Source organism: Hesperophylax consimilis, chromosome 6, assembly GCF_061612785.1.
Source record: "Hesperophylax consimilis isolate HC1 chromosome 6, BYU_Hcon_1.0, whole genome shotgun sequence".
NCBI lineage: Eukaryota > Metazoa > Arthropoda > Insecta > Trichoptera > Limnephilidae > Hesperophylax > Hesperophylax consimilis.
In genome coordinates this window covers 15,326,778-15,349,037 of record NC_142841.1, presented here as the reverse complement: position 1 = coordinate 15,349,037, position 22,260 = coordinate 15,326,778, and the positions used below count along the sequence as shown (strand labels likewise).

Here is a 22,260-nt window from a genome sequence, read left to right as displayed (position 1 = left end):
GTGTTTAATGCAGCAGCACGGCTCATAACCGGGGTTTCAAAATATTCACACATTTCAGAACACCTTCGTAACCTTCACTGGCTCAAGTGCCCTGAAAGAATCCAGTACAAACTGTGCTTGATGGTGTTTAAATCCATCAATGAAATGGCCCCACCCTACATCTCTGAACTATGCTTCCCGGAAAACACTGGTCTGAGGCAGTCAACGCTTAGATCAGCAACATCAGCAGCTGTAGGCAGACTGATAGAACCTATGCGCAAGCCAAATACTAAGTTTGGTGATCGCGCTTTCGGAGTATCTGGGCCGAAGGCTTGGAATAAACTCCCTCCGGAACTAAGATCCATAACAAGTCCAACAGAATTCAGGTCTAAATTAAAAACTTACCTTTTTAAGCTGTCGTATCCTTAAAATAAATATACCAATCCTAAGAGAAAGTCCAGTTATATTCAATTTTTCAATTAAGTCCTAAATCCTGTATCTAAATTTCGCCAATAAACAATTAGATAATGTTAATTAAGTGTTAATCTCAAGTGACCTATCAGGTAAGTATTGAACTGTATATTTTCTCCATAAATAGTTAAGTAATAACATAGACCACTGTACAAATGTATTATAAGTTTGTACAGCGCCCTTGAGGTGTTTTTGCACAAAAACGGCGCTATACAAGTCATCCAAGTATTATTATTATTATCCAATACAAGTTTAATTTAATGATTTTGAACCACAAAGCAAATGTTGATTAGAAATATTCGTTACACGTTTCACTTAAGCAAATGTTGTTTAGAAATATTCATTACATGCTTCATTTTATTATGTTGAGCCACATTTCAAATTTTGTTAAGATATATCCAATAAATGTTTCAATTTATTATTTTGAACCATAGAGCAAATAATGTTGATAAGAAATATTCTTTACATGTTTCATTTTATGATTTTGAGCCACGTATCAAATGTTGATTATAAATATTCATTACACGATCAATACACAATCTAAGTACTAAATATTTTTTGTATTTTAATTGCGTTTTGTAAAATGAATACATATAATTAAATACTTATATGTTTGTATTTATATCTTTATTTGATGTGGAACTGCCAAAGTTTTTTTACGAATGATGACAAGAATAGTGTTTGTAAATACCTGGATTATTGTGAAGTCTGGGGAGAAACTGATTCCAGAAAGCGCAGGTCTGGGCCCTAGGGCCCTTGCCTATCCCGGATCCATCAGCGTTAAATATATAATAATTGGGCTTGTCCTTGCTGTAGAGGGGCCAGTTCTCCTCCTCGGGTACGGGACGTCTGGAATAACAAGTAGATAATAAGACAGAATGTTTAGTTATCATAATTGTTTCAGTACGCAAAAAACAACTGGATTGACCTAAAACTAAAGGTAATAACGTTTTAAATGAAACTCTAGACGGATTTTGCTACATCATTTTTACCCTTTACTGAGAATCATTTGATGAGTTGGATTATTGGGTGAATAACTCCAGACAACACCAGTTATTTCAATGAATCGGAAATCAAAAATAAAATTCCCGTTTTCACCACATGAAAATTATGTATTATGAAAACGATGCATGAACATTTAAAAAAATCAAGTCTTATATATTATATTTATTCTGGAAATCAACAGCTTGTATTTATTCGTTTCACATGTGTAGTATTGTCAAAATATTCGTTAAAGCATTTTTTGATTTCCTTTTTGTGACATCCTAACCAAAAGAAAACATTATGTTAAACTTTATAAGAAAATTATACTAACACAAAAATTGCTTCTGCAAACATTGACATTCTCAGTGTAACCTTAAATCAACAACCAGGAACTCAAATAAAACTGCTATCGATTATTAAAGACCTTTTTAAATGTGGCCTTTTTAGCGTGGTTGTCTACGCATTTGATTAGTTTCGGGGTTGCGAATTCGATACCAGACCAGCGTAAAAGTATGAAAAAAGTCAGGTGCGGATGCTGTGATGATAATAGTTCGATGGACCTCAGAAAAATAGCTTTACAACTTGTTGTAACGGGTTTGCACACGACTTGCAAAGGACTCTTAAAAAGTTTTTTACCATAAGGAAAATTCACCTTGCTACGCCACTTTCCACGATTTATGGTCCTTCACTTCCGCCATCTAGTGACTTGTCATCATTTTTCCTGACCCTCGTAATAATTCTGCGCCAATAAATTTTTCATTAATAAAGATTAGTCGGCTATTTCTGTATTTAAAAAATTTCTCACCTGTCATTAACAGGGCTCGTTACCTTTGAAGGGTGTCAAAGGGAGTGAATGAACAAGGGGTTAAATTGGGAACATGGAAGAGGGAAAGCAAAAATGGTTTTATGTCAAATTTAGTACTTTTAATGGGATTCTATGTGTAAAATCGAGAGGAGTAAGAGGGATGTTTCGACTTTTACCCAGGTAATTTGTGAAGTGGTAAGTTTATAGTTAAATAATGTAAAGGAGTACTATATGTATTTTTTAATATTAAATACAATTCGTATCATAAAGTTTTTACGTGTAACGATAATTATATATTACATTATACAATTGTAAACGGTGTATTTTAAATAAGGTATTTTATATTTAAATGAATTGTGTTAAAGTATATTATAATATGTTTTAATGATTTTTGCATAATGACGTGTTAGGTGCTTGTTTGATATATATATATATATATATATATATATATATCAAACAAGCACCATATATATATATATATATATATATAAATCCCGCTACCGATGTGGCGACCTTTCACTTCGCATCCTTTTGACTACCACCACTTACGGTAGGTTTAGAAACAAAAACGCTGTGAATGTTCACTTATATATAGTTGTAGAATAAAGTGATCGTAACAGAATTTGCCAGAAATCGTGTTTTAAGGGTATTCATATTTTTGCAAGGTACATACATTTTAGAGTCTTTTGGACACCCTCTCATATTGCTGCCCTTTTGGTAACCGCATATATCTTACGAATATCACAGTACATTACGTTTTTAATGAGGCGTCCGTTCATTACGAACATTTAACGACTTCCGTATATTCCCGTATGCCATACGTTTATATTCCGATGCTTTCAGAATCCTTTTAATTTGGTCTTGATTTGGCACCGGTGTATATCCTATGTATATAACGATACGCTGTCATTGAAAAGACGAGTCCATACAAACAAAGGTTAATTTGACGACATAATACATTAATTTAATTTGCTTGTCTAGAATGATGCAAATTTAATTTTAAAAGAATAGCATTCCGAAAATTCAAAATGGTGGACGATTTTATGATACATTTTATATTAGAAATAACAGAAAATAACGTAATTATCTCCCTTCACGTCTGTCAAAATTGACTATCGATTTTGGCTTGTATTTTAACGAACCGCTTTGGCTCTAGCGTTATGTTTGTCACCAATAAGTATTCTGACTTAGTAGCTGCCTTTCTACGATGGACGACAATAAATTGCGAAAAGGTTTATTTCTTAAAAGAAAGATAATCATTCTCGGATTTCGTAAAACCTATCACTATTTAAAAATCTCCTACTACCGTCATCATAAGCGGCAGATGTTGGTTGCTTATTCAGTGACGGAGGACTTAGCCAGCCAATGAAACCAGCCAGGCCTTGACTGGGTGGGAACAAATGGTATTAGCCAAATGAATTGAATTCACTGACAGTGAAACCGTAAGGTTGGTAGAAAAGTAATTATTTTTCTATGCTTAGAAACAACAACGAAATTTTGCCAAATTTCATAGTTAGCGGCGGTCATCTCAAGTCAGGTCTCCAGCGACAAAATGTTTTCAAAACATCCGACAAAAACAAAAAGATTGGGACAGGGCCTATATATCCATCTACATGCATAATATATAAAGATGTTTGGTTTGGCTTTTTATACAAATCTACAGTTTTATTCCGATGTTGATGAAATTTTGCATACTTGACGATAAGAATAAAATAAAAATTACTACCTACATCCGAATTCTAAAAATTGTGTGTAAAGCCCGGCTAATCTAATATAAATATGTTTCAAAATTTTATTTTAAAATCTGGGAACCCTTTTAAAATTAATCTCGCGATAAAGGCAAGATAATCTCTCTATATATCTAAACAACACAAAATCCGCATTAGTAAACTAATCATTTTCTCAACTTGTTTGGCGAACAATAAACTTATCACCGTAAATAAACAAGTTATTGTTTAGATAGAACTGAGTTGGATAAAATTATCACGTAATGGTCATATTATTATTAATTTGATTGATCCCCCTTATATTTATTGGAATCGGTTTCGTCAAAGCTAACAACATCTGACATTAGCGCCCTACCAAATGTTTGTTGGGCGATTGCAATTTTTTCTGATTTTAGATAAAACGATTTCGTTCATTGATATTAGTAATTATCACGAATATTATGTACCTATTTTATGACTCTATTCTACCATTCTAACAAGAAAAAGAGTTGAGTTAGTAATTTCATAAACAATTGATTAAGTAAAGGGACCATCGTCCATATTACATCTACTGTCAATAATCATTTTTCTTTTCATTTAGGACATAATTTTTGTTTTAATTTCCGGCAAATAATCATATTATGATGGTCCGATGCTCTGAAAGGAACCCGCTTGCACAGCGCGGGTGTAAACTGTGCAACCTAAAGTTTAAGTTTAGACTTACGGATTTCAATACTTTTGTTTGTGTGAAAGCACTATGAAATAATACATGATTTTACTTCAATGACAAGCCATAGATTATTAAGATAAATGTAATGATTACATAATATAAGTACTACAATAATATCCTGTTATTATCATATAACGTCATTCGATGTGAATTATGCTGACAAATAATAATATCTTTTGCATTTATTTTGAAAAAAAGTTATCCATCTGTTATATAGTTGGCCATCTTCCTAATATATTTATATCTGTCGCATGATTATTAGCTTTTCTTTAATTTTTTTGTGGTCTCGTGCTCAACAAATTGTTTTATTTATTTTATGTGTAATAACACTTTTTCATAATAATATATGAAAATCACTGAGGATACGCGTTCAAAGAATAGCTGGAATGCTTATAATAATTTCTCTATCATCATAAATAACATGAATCTTCGTAGACTCTACCGGCTACCCAGATTTCAACTTGCCAATTAAAGAATATTGTACTATTATATCTATCTTTTACGTATCATATTTTATTTTTTATGTACTTTTTTTACACAGTTATTATTATATTATGTACTTTAAACTTGTCATACTACTTTGCACTACTTACCTATAAAAACGTACCTAAATTTGTAAAAGACTTTATTGTGTGGCATTTAAAAAAAACAACATAAGATGAAATAAATGATCTGTCTTTGAAAAAATATTAATGTCACGTGATATTTTAAGATATAATAAACGAATAATCCTGCCATAAGCTAGTTGTAATTTCAACAAGTCCTGGGGAAGGTTACTTGCTAATTCATCAGTTATGCTAATCCTGAAAATCCTCGAAGGGTGTCGTTGTAAGGATATGCCATAGTATCACCATACCATAGTTTCAGCGCCCATGAGGTGATTTTTCAAAATACGATGCTCTAAATATTATCCAATTATTATTATGCACTCTTAGGACCGGTTGTTTCGGAGAATTTGAATAATTCATCAAATTTCAACGCTCATTTTCAAGTTCTGTGAAAGATTTTTTCAAGTTCTGTTTTTATTTCAGTTTTGTCAAGCAACTAGCCTACAATCATATGGTAACAGAACTTGAATAGGACTTTCACAGAACCCGAAAATGAACGTTGAAATTTGATGAATTGTTCAAATTCTCCGAAACAACCCGTCCTTAGTGTACACTGTTCACACTTAAGCACGTAGGAACTACCTACCTAGTAAAAAAAATATTTTGATTATTTGTAGAGTGTTTGTGAAAAACCACTTCAAGGGCCTAAGATATAACTTATTGCAGGAAAAAAATGTTTACTTTACTTAAACCCATTTTTTACATTGAGGCCCTGAGGAATATAATTTACTTCTGGGCCTGAACATGTCTTTTTGAGGAGAGGAAAGACTGTAGATGGGTATTAAAGAGACCCATGATGCATGAGGGAGGAAAAACAGAGGCCGGCAAATCATTCCACAATTACTAAATTAATGTATTGATCAATAGATTAATCAGTAGATATATACACAATGCAATTTGCATACGTAAAATATTTCTCATGTAGAACAATAAACACATTAGGGAATACAGGTAGGTATACGAACCAAGTTTTGAGGTTATTTAGAGTAATTAAATATATATACTGTTTTTACAATATTATTCAATAGAAAAATTCATATTGTCATGCTATGCTATGCTTGAAAATCTATTCTGCAGTTTGGTATCTTGAACAATTCGTGTCATGATGACGACTACCTACTGCTCAAGTTTTCAGGCACGTAAATGTCAAATAATTCCAAGAGTAATAGGCTATCAAATAGAGATACGCACTACTTTATTAAAACTAAGTATTGCAAGATATGTATGACGATTTTTTCAATTTTTTTCAATGTACCTACCTGCCCAGCTGCCTACCTACCTAATTAAAGTCAACTCTTTCTTCGGATATTTCCTTAACCTCATCTGTATGATTGGAGGTTGGCTGAGTGTTTTACACCCGCAGAGGGAGGTTTTCCTTGAGCAGTTAGAGACAAGAGTTTAAGTTCAAAGTGTCGCTTATGGGTGGATTCATTAAGTCTGAACTGTACGCGGCATTGCACAGTGCTGAAATCCCATACATGAATAGGTACAAAATTAAAAATGGAAACACAAATTGTCGCATAAATAAATAACACTCCAGCAGGTTTGGTGACTAGTGCATGGCGCTAATTAGCAAAGAACTATTTCTCAAAAATAATCTTAGGTAACTATGACAAGGTAATAAGACAATAGTAAAAGTTAGGTTGCTTAACCATTTATTTTACAAAATTCAGAGTTCGAGCATCAGTGTACTTATATTAAGATTTGTTTTTTGTATTTAGTTTTTGAGTATGGAGGCTACTAACAAAGAATACCCATATTATTAACTAAGACTACCAAAACATTAACCAAGATTAACTTAGATAAACCAAGATAAACTAAGATTAATCAAGTTTAACCGATAATAACCATGATTAAAGAAGATTTTTGTAAACCTCTCGGTTACAAATTATTATAAGCAATATTATTGTAAGAGAAAAAACATACAAATTGAAAAAGCTCCCGAGAAAAAATACATGTCACCAATGGGACTCGAACCCACGGCCTTCTGATTACCGGTCGGCAGCTCTACCACTGAACTATGGCGGCTTATTTAATACCCACCAAATTAGTCAATTAATCAAGACATATATCTCGACGCCCTTAAGTGGGAGAATTAAGCACTTATAATTCCTTTACCTACAAAAATGAAGTTGGTTTTTTCAGGTAAGAAAAAAATTAATAAGCAATAATTTTGCTTGCAGAACACTAAGTACACATTGACTAATTTGGCGGGTATTAAATAAGCCGCCATAGCTCAGAAGTAGAGCTGCTGACCGGTAATCAGAAGGCCGTGGGTTCGAGTCCCATTGGCAGCATGTCACTTTATAGGTGACGTTTCGATAGATAATTTTGCCTTAACTCACTTACGGTAAAAAAAAATTCCAAGTGTAACCGCAGCCTTACAATAATTATTGCTTATAATAATTTGCAATCCTTTGTGCTATGCATAAACCTTACCTTATAAACATTAAGTTAATTCAAAAGAAAATTAATAACCTCTCTGTTTGCTGTGTTATTTTAATTTTTTTTGTTGTATTTGTTTATCTAATATAGTTTTATTTTTATTATTACTAACTTTACTTTGTTTTAAAACTTTCTGTGATGTTAATATTGTACTACCTACATGTAAAACCCCTCAGGACGCTTGTACACCCACTTCCAGTTATATTATTTTGTTCTTCTACTTTTTACGTCTATTAGTACATTTTTTAATTGAATACCACACAAGAGTCTCAATCGCTCCCGTCTGGAGTCAGTGAGACTATGGCCTATCCCCAATTGGGGAATGTTGTGAGACTGAAGGTAGGTGAGGGGAATGAGACGAGGAAGAGGAAGGTGGGGAAGTACCAGGATATTCAGTTCTGGTCACCAAACACAGCTAAAGCCATTCCAAGCTAGCTTAACACACTTTAATCGGGAAGGGTAGTTCTTCCCGTTCGCGTTCGGTCGATTGATGCTTAACGTCGGAAGTGTATTTCTACCTTCTGCGCCCGCCTCATTTCAATGGCAGAAAAGAAGAAATTATCCGATGTTTTTATATGAATATTATAAACCAATCTCTCTGTAAAGGTTCCAACTATACGTACGCAATTATCAAATTGTAATGCAAGTCTTTTTTTAGTATTTATCTTGGAGTATTTTGTGTACATCGATATTTCAACTAAAATGACCTATATTATTAACACCTGACACTTGATAGGTATTGCGTTTGAAGTACAATGAAATAAGTAATTTAGATAACATATTCTGTTATTATAATAGTTCAATTCCTGGAACGAGAGTTTTTATGTCCCTGGAACTCGAAACAAATCTCTCTATCTCGGTTCCGCACCCACTCAACTACCGAGTGTCTGGCGCATCTAACAAAAGCAGGTATCGGCGAACACAGTAAGGCGGACCATAATAAATATTTACAAGTGCATAGCAGTTTTTAAAAAGCAAATTGTCCTACGGTTGTTTTCCGAGGAGATTATTTTAAATTTCATTTTAAAAAATAACCAATATTATTAGCATGTTCCGATGGTTTTTTGGGTGGCAATTGCACACGTGGTATTTGAATGGGTAATAATGTGTTACTCTGACGATACTAGTGATGTGGCAATTGTTTTTGTTTTTATAATGATTTGGGCTTGGTGAAAATATAATAATTTGTAATTTTATAAAATTGAAACCTAGTTTATACTTTAAAAATTGAACCCTAATGACCCAACAATGATTTTGTTTTCGATTTATTAAGTTGCATTAGAAATAATACTTGGTTTTCGGCTAGAAATTTTATAGCTTGGGTATGCTGAGTTAGTATGTAGAAAATTTTATTAAAATATTTCCATTATTTTCGAAGATATAGCGATTTAAAACAAATTAAAGAAATTCGCACGGGACCTTTATTTTCGCCCATTTTCAGCGGTCTGCCGGCGAAAAAATAACCCGATCAAAGTGTGTTAATTAAACACCAAAACATCATACAAATAAGAATACTGAAGGGGTAAATAAAATCATATAAATAAGTTGCCTTCGTGTGGCGTAGCTGAAATTTTATAAGTACTTGAACCCCGAAACAGCCGTCACAATAATAAATACAAAAATATTTGCAAAACTCAGTTAGGTATTTGTTTTTTCCGGAATGCGACAATTCCTATTCCAAATAGTTTTTGTCATAAGAATTATATTTATTCGTCATTTCTTTTTTAAAAGTAGCATAAAAACATATATTATTTCCTCACATGTTCACAAATAATGTCATAGCCTTATATTGTAAAGTACAGTAATATTTTTGGCATGGTATATTTATAAACACGGTGTCTTACAACTATATTATGAAATTCTAAAATGTTGCATTGTAAATATCATTTTTAGGATTTATTTTTAAGTGTTAGGTAAACTACTTACTGAAACCCTTATCTATTGTCTATCTCAAGTAGGAAAAGCAATAAATCTCCAACATTATATGGCAGCTTAAAATTAGAAGTGTTGAAGTCCCACCCGCTATATCACCGTCCGAACCATAATAAAATTAAATTTGCATCTTCCGAAAAAAATATTTACATTGCTAACGTCATGTTCAATATCTTTTATATTATTATTTCTGTTTTACTCTGTACCCACTTATATTGTACCTACTTTTTATTTTCAACTTATTTTTTTTAAATTGTTTTTTATTTAAATTTATTTAGGAAACTTATATTCGTACAGTGAAATATAACAATAAACATGAATATGTTATAGACCAATTAAATTCCATGAAATGTTAAAGAAGTACATAATATTATTAAAGATACAGTTTTCGCATGGTTATAGGTACTAATTGAAAATAATAAAACAAACTACGGAAGACAAACGAATCAGTTAATTTATTAATTATTAAATGTGCGAGGAACTTTTGATTTCATCACTGAACACATTTTATTTTATTTTATTTTAAATACATAAACGGCTATACTGCCTTTTATAAATAAACATATAATAGAGTACAAAGTAAGAAAATAATATTATTACATTATAGTAGTTTTAAACTTAAAAATAACATACAATTATTTTGTGTATCACAACCAAAAATAACAAAAAAAGAACAATGAGAAATATCATCATTTCATTTCAACATGTCCATATTGCGTATATAACGTTACATTATGGAAAAATAAGTTTTGAGTGCATGTTTGTATTGCGCTAATTTTAAGAAATAAATGTCGCCGATGTTGGCATGTTCATTTCCCAAAATGTGTAATCGACTGATTGGTGAGTAATAATGTGATAATGTATGTGTGTTATTATAGTAGAACGGTAAAGTCAGTCTATTGTTAGCGCGACCAGGGCAATGAAATCGTATTAGTTCTATTAAATCAGGGGTATCCAGGACCGAGTGAATTATTTTATATAATATTAATAGATCACAGATTTTTCTGCGATCTGATAAATTTACGAGATTAGTCCAGTTCAATAAAAAATTATAGTCCACGGATTCTCTTGGAATACCTAATTTAAAATTAATATACCTAAGGTATCTATGCTGGACTTTTTCAATAGCTTGAATATGGATATTGTAATGTGGAGCCCAAATCGTAGAGTTATATTCCAAAATGCTTCTCACTAGCGTTATGTATAAAATGCGAATAGTATCAATGTTACAAAATTGTTTGGTTATTCTAATAATAAATCCTAAAATCTTCATTGATCTATTAATAATATTAGTTATATGGCTAATAAATGTAAGTTTTGAGTTGAAAATAATACCTAGATCATTTATTGTTTCTACTGAGTTTAATATAATTTTGTCAAGATTGTATTCATAAATTGTCGGTTTCTTTATTTTATAAAATCTTATTATTTGACATTTACTAATGTTAAGTGCCAGTTTATTGCATATACACCAATTAAACAAGTTGTTTAAATTTTCATGATCCTTCCTGAAAGATTCGTAAGTATCTTCGACTCCACACGAAGTAAAGTTCCCTCCACATAATAGTATAATTTTCCCAAAAGTAAAAGTATTTTTAGTTATTAATTATTAATTTAGTGAGTTGCAATTTATTTGATTTCAAGTTGAAAATCTCGTAAGGTATTAGAAGTTTCACACATACGTCCTATTATAGAGTTTTGCGCGTATTTGGATTTACAGTGAGATATTCTAAATAAATCGTTCGATCTGGTGTTTTGTTTGGGGCAACGAAATGCAATCTTTTCTAACAGATATGATGAACGAACAAGACAGTTCACGATTTTGTATAAGAATAAAGCATCATAGATTTTTATGCGTTTATATAAAGCGATAGGGTCAAACCGATGATCACTAAAGCGATACGATAGGTGTTTTATAAATTTGTTTTGGATATTTTCGATACGATCAATATACATATGTTTGATATTGAGGATTCCAAATGACTGCGGCGAACTCAAGTTGTGACCTTACATATGACATATAACATAATTAGGGTGTGTGCTACGGGAAAGGCTTTGCTATGCTTATAATAAAGACCATTTGTTTATAAGCTTTTTCTAAAATATTTTCAATATGATCCTTAAATAAAATTTTAGAATGTAGTATTAGTCCAAGAGATCTGATTGTTTCTACCCATTGTAATGGTACAAGGTTTAATTTGTAAGTATAATTAATTGGACATTACATTTGCTTAGGTTTAGAAATAGTTGATTGTGTTCGCAATATTGTTCAATTTTGTTAATGTCATCTTGTAACTGGTTGCAGTCATTTACGGAGTCAATGCATTTATATAATTTCATGTCATCCGCGTAAAATAAGAAACAAGAATGACTAATATTACGTTCCATGTCATTTATATGTAAATTAAACAAGTGTTATGTACTAAATTATATACACTTAATATTGTGATCCTGATAAAGTATCCTTGTAAACGTGTATTCATGTAAAAGCCTTCAAGGCGTCAATTAATAAGTAAATAAATAAAAATAAAACTATTTTGTAAAGGGTGGTTATATAAGTACAGTGGAACCTCTCATAACGAGACTAATTCGTTCCAGAATCTTACTCGTTATGTGAAACACTCGTTGCGAAATAATTTTTCCCATATAAAACAATGTAAAATACAACAATGCGTTCCATACCGAAAAAATAATCAATTTTTATATTTTTAACATTTATTCAAATAAAATTACATACTAATAAATTGTTAATGAGCCTTACCCTTAGGAGTACAACCTGGAATGCGATTTTGATTTAAAAAAAACTATAAAAAGATCGAAAAAACTAGTTTATTACTTGTGAATTTATGACAAATAATTGCAGTACAACCCTAGTATGCTATTTATATTTATGAATTAATAATAAGAATTTTGTTATCCGCCAACTTGTCAATGTAACGGTTTTATTTATTTTTGTTTGTATGATCATTTTGTATTTTACTTTAAATCTGAGATACTTGCCAGTATTACCAGAAGCATTCAGAAAGGTGATTGTATTGTAAAGACAGTTGTTAGGTATGCGTACCTATTGTTTAGTATTATTGGAGACGCCATGTGAGACTTTGTAGAGAAATTGAAATTAGTTTTTTTTAAATTTTTTTATTTTAATAAATTGAATACAAAGAAGATGATACCATAGAATTAAAATGCTGTAATTTAATAATAAAATATAAAAATAATGGACTGGAGTTCCTTATGGTTGTTTGTTTAATATTTACCAGTTAATTGTTTTCTTATTTGTACATTTTTCTGCAATGTTATGAAGGGAAAGGAAGGTCTGGGAAGAAAAGGGTATGAGGGGTGTGTAGTAAACTAGGGATTATAGTGGACAGTAGTGATGATTGGTATGAACCCAACCCACCCATTGCGGCGCAAGGTGATGAGCCGAGAGAATCCGGCTGGAGAGGTCACCCCAAATGTCCCCGAACGCTGTTGCTGGGTCCGTTTCGGTTACGAACCGGCACAACAGTTGCCCAACTAGTTGATGAGGCAGCACACCCTCAGTCGTCAGTCTGAGGCTCAGGCCCCGGCATTACCAAGCGGCCCTGACCGCGGTAACCGGTTGTAAACAGTCATCGCACCCACCACCCAGACCCAGGCAAACATTACCCCATGAAAACAGACACACCTGCTAAATCACGAAACGTAGCCAACCACTTGGTGTGGCCTATGTCAGGGGTGTTGTGTCATTAAATGGTTTCCAGGGAAGTGCTACCCATACCCACCTTCTAAATTTCTATTTGTGCTTTTTAACTTCTATTTAGAACGAGTTGCTTTCATTGTATCGACAGTAATCAATACTGTATGTAAACAAGACATTCAAATGGTTGGTCGCCAAATAAACTCTAAAACGTACAGACGTCAATACTCGGTATTAAATTGAAAATAGATACATTTGAAATAGTAAGACATTCGGGACCACTGGCAAAACATGTGCTGCAACGTCGCAAATAACCAGCCACCGCGAGTTGAAACGAACCGGCAACATTGTTTCCTGTCGCCACTAGCTATGAAATGCAAAAAAACGTACCCTTCACGGTCACCACAACAGGCTAGATATGAAATGCAGAATACGTCGTTTCCAGTCGCCACTAACGGCTAGGAATAAAACGCAGAATACGTCGAACACGGTCGCAATTTTAGTCTAGTTATGAAAGGTCGCCACTTTAGGCTAGATATGAAATGCGGAATACGTCGTACCCAGTCGCCACTAAAGGCTTGTTGTGAAATTAAGAATTCGTCATACCCAGTCGCCACTAAAGGCCAGGAATGAAATGCGGAATACGTGGCTGTGTATATCACCTAGCGCCAAGCTGCCTGGCGACAGACTCCGGAACTTAAATATTCGAAAACGTGCACCCCCAGCCCAATTTGGCGACCAGGACTAATTTCGCTGAGATGCTTGTAACGACATCTATTATTGAACTGTGTAAAAATTTTGAGAAAACAAAGTGGCAACCGTATATCGGTCGCCAAATGTCGGTGGTCGCCACTTTAAATGCATATTTTCCCATGCTGGTCGCCAAATAGGCGGTGTGATATATATATATATATATATATATATATATATATATATATTAAATGTGTGTCTGTAAAATAAGTAATACTGATGCGTTAGGTGTTTTATTGAACTATATTAAAGGGTTATATGTGAAATAAGTCGGTATTAATAATTATGTGTCATGTGCTGAATTGAACCATATTAAAGGTTTATCTGTGAAATAAGTCGGTATTAATAATGAGGTGTCATGTGCTGTATTTAACCATATTAAAGGGTTATCTGTGAAATAAGTCGGTAGTAGATATAATATATGGGAAAATATCATGAGCTTAATATTAAATTTTGAAAGTAATCGTACATAATAGAAAAGAGTGGATTATATTAATGGTTGATTCTTTAAAATCTGTTCAGTAAATCAAACTGATTAATTAACTACCGTAATAAGCACATAAATCATTTACCCGAATGATTGTTGTAAATTCCGTTGCTTTGTAAAAGCTTCCCGTTTAATGAAAAGCTGATAAATCATGTTCGCACGGCCTTAATGCCTTGTTCTAGAATCACAATATTTATGTTGTTGGCCTTAAACTGTTACAACCCTATTAAAGCGATAGGTATGTAATTTCCCGGAGAATGTGAAAGAACTTGTTAAAAATTGCAGGTTTGAACATTAATGGTTGACTTATTGTTATTCTAAAATATAATTTACATACGCTGTTTTATTACGGGCACTTTTCAAAAATACATTTATCCTATCGAAAATCTGAATTATTTCAATGCTAACCTTTGAATAATCTCACGCAACATTTAATTGCGAACTAACTCGGATAAATTCCCCGTTTACACGATTTGTTTTGAGAAAAGTGTCGGTTCTGGGCTGTAATACAATAATGTATACAATGTATGAATATACGACCGCCGCGCCGTGGCATGTGAACCGAAGGTTGTTAGGATTTAGGAATTTCTGCTGTAATTATTAACCACAACAAGCGGTTAATATAATTTCAAAAGGCCGGTGATAAGCTGGGAAATTTATTCGGAGGCGTCGGGGTTCATCATAATTATGTCAATTACAAGTTGGGTAAAATTTTGCTTCATCAAAAATAGCAGGAACTTCCGATTGAATTATTCATGTTGAACAATGCTGAATAAATGCCCAGGACAGATAATATACCCACTTCATTATTTAAGGGAATCGAAAATATTACTTTGTTTAATATTCAATTTTAAAGCTTTGAATAATTTTGCAGGTTATATTGCAAAAAGTTCTAGATTTGCAAAAAAATACATCATCATTTTACAATATCTTTCCATCAAATTGTTGCTTTCTACGAAAGAATGGTTAAGTTTAAATATGTTAGAAATTATTGTAGGTTTTGGGATATGCCAAAGACATTTTTTTATTTGGTCTTTCTCGTAAGTATCAACCCTATTTATAAATTAAGAATTCCTACTGCTCCCGACCGTCTGGAGCCAGTGGGATTGTGGCACCCGCATTAAGGGTATGTTGTATAGCTGAAAGTAGTGGAGATGGGGAAGTACCTGGATATTCAGAAATGGTCAACAAACACGGCCAAAGCCAGTTCAAGCAACATTTCTATTCTGAATGGTGGTCTTAGAGCAGAGAGTATCTTCCACTCTGGAACGTGTCGTAAATACACTATATGACCGGTCGGTGGCTGAGTTGAGATCGCGTTTGGGTTTTAAGTTCTCCATCACAACACAAGCAACATTTTCCGCTTACTGTGGTGGTAGTAGGAGATTTTCAAATATTCTCTGGTTATTCGTAACCCGGAAATATTTGTAATTCTTTTTTAAATTTAAAAATTGTTAAATTTATTATTATTTTAAAACGAGTAGTTTGTAAAATTATAAAAATTATTCCGTTAAAATTTACTGGCGCACGCTGGGATTCAAACCCGCGACCTCCAGCTTGCTAGTTGAGAGCATTACCCCTCAACCACAGAGGCCGTCAGATAGAGTCGTGTGAGATTTATGGCTCATTAGTTTTCAATAAATTAGTTAGGATTGAAGTCGTTATCTCATAAACTGAACTAAATAATACACGACAACAATCCACGTATTACTGAAACATTACTCAAAATTTTTCTTAAATCTAACAGGTTAATTTTCAATTACTTTATAACAAATTTGTGTTCGCTTAGTAAATATTATATTAAATTTCTTTATTCTCCTTTTACACACATACGCTGCTATGAAAACGTTGCTTAGTAGATATTATATTAGAGTTATACACAGTCGTTTCTTAGAAAAAGTTGCTTAAAAACGACGGTTTAAAAAATATATATTTTAGGTATTTGATATAATTATTTTTATTAGTAATGTGTTTTATCTAACCGTTATGGAAAATAAAATTTTAACTTGCATAGAAACAAATCGCATTTGAAATATAAGTGAAGTAATAATCCCGGAGCACAAATGATGTAACTGCATTTGGTTTTACCGTGCTAGCGCGTAAATGCGAGTAGACTGTTTTATCGGTGTAGCACGATGCAAGACCGCTACACCTCGTAGCCAGGTAGACATGTAGCCTCGTAGACCCGTATTCGAGTGAACTGCCCTACCTTTGTATGAACGTCGGACGTGACTTCAACAAATAAATGCACTAACAAGCCATTGTGTCAATGTTCAATATTCAATAACTGTACGAGCTTGACTTCATGAATATTTACGATGGACACCTCATTTTCCATATTTACACATATAAGTTATATACAGTGGTAAAAATGGTTTCACATAAGGGCAAATAAAAAATGTTTTTGTTAAGTCCAGTCTTCATCCACCAAATGTTTTCAATACATAGGACAAAAGTAAAAAACATTGGGTCGGGCCCACAACGTTTTTTTGTTTTTTATCGCCACCGAAAACAAAAACACTGTGGCCCTTACCCAATATTTCGTGTTTGCACAACAAGAAATATGTTAATTCATTGATTACGTAATTCATGAATGATTTAACATAAATGTAAACATTCTCATTACTACTCGAGTGTTTTTGTTTTCATTAATGATGAAAGCTGTATTATATTCTTTTTCTCATTATAACATAATGAGGGTTAGAAACAACCATTTTAACCAGGACTTTGATAGCCGTTCTAAACAATTATGTGGTTTTAAAAACTGGACCTTGAAACAGTCGTAAAAGATTATCATTATCGTTCTTCGTTGAAGTTATGAAATTGTACCTAACGATACAATATTATCATGTACTAACTCACGCATTTTTCAGGAAGAAATCTACATGCCACACGAAGAACACCACACTCATCAATTCTGACAACAACATTTCTCTATGTATTTCAAAAAGAGGAGAGGAGAATACTCCCAGCTTCACTAAGGTGAGAGACCACTATTCGGAATGTAGGCTTTACTTGAAGTAAATCAACTGCTTTTAATAAACTACTTGCCCTACTATAAGCGTAGGCAGGTTCTATCAAGTCTATACTCTAAATATCCTTTTTATTCTTCTTTTTCCCAACCCTTATTTTTCCCGTCACAACATTTCACTCACTTTGGTTTCGGGCAGAAGAACGAATTTTCAATAATCAATAATAAAATACACGTCTTCTCAAGCATACTCGTTTTTCGCTATGACTCTTGGCCTCTTGACATAAAGTCTTCTCAAGCACACTCGTCTTTTGTTATGACTCTTGACCTCTTGACAAAAAGTCTTCTCAAGCACACTCGTCTTTTTCTATGACTCTTGACCTATTGACATAAAGTCTTCTCAAGCACACTCGTCTTTCGTTATGACTCTTGACCTCTTGACAAAAAGTCTTCTCAAGCATACTCGTCTTTTGTTATGACTCTTGACCTATTGACATAAAGTCTTCTCAAGCACACTCGTCTTTCGTTATGACTCTTGACCTCTTGACAAAAAGTCTTCTCAACCATACTCGTCTTTTTTCGTTATCACTCTTGATCTCTTGACATAGAGTTTTTTCAAGCACACTCATCTTTCGTTATGATTCTTGATCTCTTTACATAAAGTCTTCCCAAGCACACTCGTCTTTCGTTATGACTCTTTATCTCTTTACATAAATTGAGGCCCCTAGAAACAAAGACGGAAGTGTCCACTTTGTTAAATTGTTGGCAATCTAAAAAAAACGTTTAATCAGTCCGTTATTCATCAATATGCAAGGAAATTTTAATAATATGATAGTAAACCGGTTTAAGAATACCGGTTTAATAATTTTAAATCATCTATGTATCTAAATGCCCCAGTTTCTTTAAAAAATGATTTTTTTTGATGGACACTTCCGTTTTTGTTTCAATCATTTTGACCATCTTGGACACTTGCTGTTTTGTTTCACAAACAGTTGGAAACTGCCGGTTTTGATGTAAATGACAATTTCAAAGATGTTGCAGTCAATGTAAGAAAAAAATATTTTTAGGAAGATTTTTTGTTGTTGAAAAAGTTGCAGTTGAGTTCCTCTTGAAGATATTATTGAAAGTTGATAGGTCACTTCTATCTTAGAAATTTTCATAAATTCTGGATAACAGAAAGAAGATTTAAAAAAAGGTAAAATAGGTTTAATAAAAGGTAAAAAACGATTTAAAGAAAAGTTAACTAAATTATAAAATAATACAAAAATTAACTAAATCATTAATAAGTCTGACACGATTTCTGCCGATTCCTCATTACATTCTATGTGAACATAATCATCTCCTTCTTCTTGAGGTACAAGCGAAGTAGTTGGACATAATTTCGAGTAGAAATTCAATTCGGGAATATTTCTCCAGTCACCGCCAAAGTGAATATTTAGCAGTTTTGCAACATCTCGTAATTTTAAAGGATTAACCGAAATTTGATTAGCCTCAATTAAACTGGGATTTATCATATTTGCAGTTGAATTCCTCTTGCAGATATTATGGAAAGATAAGTAGTTTTATTCTTGTTTCTTTTCAAAATGAACCTTTTCGTCTCTCTCTCTTAGCCGATTTGATCCAGTTCCTTGCAAAAAAAATTGTGAACAAATTCAGATAAATCTAAAAATTTCATATTTTGACATTTGCCTACAACATGATGGCGGTTTACCTTTTTTTCTTGGCGATGTTTGCCTTCCATTTGTGCGGTTGTTTGACACGTTTTCTCAATGATTCTGGTGTCAATATATTGAGGAAAGTTTCCATTCTTGGAATATTTGACGTCCACTAACAATAAATGGTTATTTCTACAAAAAATAACAACTTTTCACTACACGATTCACTGACGCTTCCGCACGAGTTTGTATGAATTCAAGTACGGCCGCCATTATGAATAAAGGATCCTGATTGGCTATTTGAAAGACTCCCGCTTTTGTTTCGGAAGGAGGTGGACACTGCCGTATTTGTTACAACAACAAAACTTTAAAGCCAAAATACTATGATTTAGTGACAATTATATTAAAAAACAGATATATTCTCAAGATAGAATGAACCTTTCTCTATAAAATTGCATATTCAACTCATTTTTGACGTTTGGTGGACACTTCCGTCTTTGTTTCTAGGGGCCTCAATTGTATTGTAACTCGATATATCATGTCTTCTTCGCGGTCTCTCTTCTTTCATATATTTCCAAATTGTCGCATCTGGGGCTCGGAAAACCCAAGAGTTATTGTTGAAAAGCCTCTCTATCCTCAACGTTTGGTGCGGTTTATGGTCCGGCGGAGTCATTGGACATTACTTTTTCAAAAATGAGACTGGAACAACAGTTACGGTGAATGGATTGCGCTATCGAGAGATGATTAATTATTTTTTTATGGCCGGAATTGGATGGTATTGATCGGGACAACGTTTACTTTCAACAAGACGGCGCTACGTGCCACGCAAGCAACGAAACCATTGATCTTTTACAATTGAATATCAAAATAACACCTCTTATTGGAAAACCCTGTACTATATCGTTTGCAAGATGATGTGAATATTAAAAGGATATTTCATTTACCCAGTGAGCGCGAATCTGGAGAAGGACTGCATAATTTTGTTGCTGAGGTCTCTTTCCTTGGCGTTGTACTGCAGGGACATGTTTAAGGGATGACCGAACACATACTCCATCTCGTCTCCGTGCATGACTCCCATCCACTCGCCCCATAGTGATGTGCTGGTTCGCTGGAAAATAAGAATAAAAAAATATGAATAACTTTTATAAATACTCGCACTTCAGAACATAGAGCTACGTGTTGGTACACAACATCTAGAAATTTGATTGGTTTATATATCCACTATTCTCTTCCTATTCGGTGTATCATACACAGTTTATATTATTTTCTCTATGAAAGATAACAAAATTTTGTGACCAATTTCGAACCATTAATTCAATCCATTTCTTTCCTTATTCAGTTTTGTCCCTTCCCTATTCTTATCTCCACCCCATATCCAAAACTATCCTTTTTTAGTGTTTGTATTAAGTTCACATGGAGAAAACAAACATTTTCAAAAACATCAAGACACATATTACACCTTATTTAATCTTCTAATATTTGGTGGATAAACACGTACACCGTACAAGAAATACTTTTAATAAATTATTATATTTACAAAAACACAACTACTAACCGGTGGCAGTCGGCACCTTTTTGTAAAAGGTATGCTGGACAATATGTACAGATATACCTGCCTTACCATCTACTATCAAATATGCAAATCTATAGGCTAGCGAACAAGATGCAATTACTGACAAAAATAGTAGAGCAGACCGGGGCTTTTCGGCGATTTTTTTGTGTTTCCATGAATAAAAGCTGAACGAAATAATCAAAACTCAATGTTGGTCATTCAGTTAAAAAAGGTTTTTTTCCGAATAAATATTGTTTGCACTACAAAACATGGGACGCGCTGTAGATGTTTTGGATAAAAAAAATCGCCATTTAATAAAACAGTAATGACAGCCTGTACGGACGGATTTGTTAATCTGTCCATTTTGTAAGTTCCTTTGACAAAATATTAGCACAAAGTAATATACACCTACTCGTATTGGCTTGTTGAAAATGCTTTCCTATAAGTTATTAAGATGTCTTATATGTATAACAAGGAACGGCTGCGTGGCCTTTTTTTAATACGAAACCGAACAGAATTTATTTTTACACAAAAGGTTTAGCAAATAGTCTTTTTTTATTTATTTTAGTTTTTTCATTATAAAATACAGGCCATTGAAGAATTTGATTTTCCTTAATTTTAAAGGAAATTTTGGCAATTATTTATAAGTTAATGATTATTATTGAAAAAAAAATCCCACCTACCATGTAAATTATGATCATATATACCTAATATTAAAAGGAATAAAAATATCATTTTGATGGGCTTAAATTTAATTAGCAAAAAGTTTATAACGATTTACCTTGGAGCTCAGCTGGAAAAAAGCTTTTTTACAGACTTTTTTATTTCGTGATAGTAATACAGTTGTTGAGCAAGGTTGCTTTTTTTAAAATACCATAAACTCATAAAAAACCTAATTCGCCTCTAAAATCACAAAAAGTCGAATTCATTAATGACCTTTAATTGTAGAATTGAAAACTCAAACAAATAAAATTGTTCACATTCATACTAAGTATTAAATTTACTGTCCATTTTGATTTAAATTTATTGTGGATGAGTATATTGCCTTCAAATCCAAAATTAAGTATTGTATGAAAACGGTCGCATAGCCGTTCCTTCATATTTCAGAATCAAAGTTTTACGAACAAATAATCAAATCAGCAAGACGTCATTGTTCTAGTATCGAACATTGTTCTAGTATCGAACATTGTTTTAGTATCGAACATTGTTCTAGTATCGAACATTGTGCTAGTATCGAACATTGTGCTAGTATCGAACATTGTGCTAGTATCGAACATTGTTCGTTTTTTAACAAGGTGCGTGAGAAGGAAGAGGACGTTCGTACGAGTTTACTAGTTTACTACTTTTAGAGACAAGTTTACCATCCTCAATAAGATATACTCATTGAGCTGATAATTCATAGAAGTTTGATATACACGGATTTGAAAGAAAACTGATGTTGCCAGTCACCAGTGAGACAGACCAAAGAGCTTTCGACTTTTCAGTCAGGTGTACATGGAGAAAAAT

General features: G+C 33.0%; 1 protein-coding gene and 1 non-coding gene across 2 annotated transcripts in view; both read right to left on the bottom strand.

Moving 5' to 3' along the window:
• Window positions 1-22,260, bottom strand: part of LOC149422990 (acetylcholinesterase-like) — a 191,949-nt gene that overhangs the window by 7,547 nt on the left and 162,142 nt on the right. Inside the window, exons 5-6 of the mRNA XM_089632409.1 lie at window positions 20,147-20,310; window positions 1,142-1,299 (exon numbers count right to left, since the gene is read on the bottom strand). Of these exons, the coding sequence (XP_089488535.1) occupies window positions 1,142-1,299; window positions 20,147-20,310 (322 nt within the window). The remainder of the gene's footprint in view (window positions 1-1,141; window positions 1,300-20,146; window positions 20,311-22,260) is intronic.
• Window positions 7,240-7,311, bottom strand: TRNAT-GGU (transfer RNA threonine (anticodon GGU)). The gene has a single exon. It is a non-coding gene; the product is annotated as a tRNA-Thr (tRNA).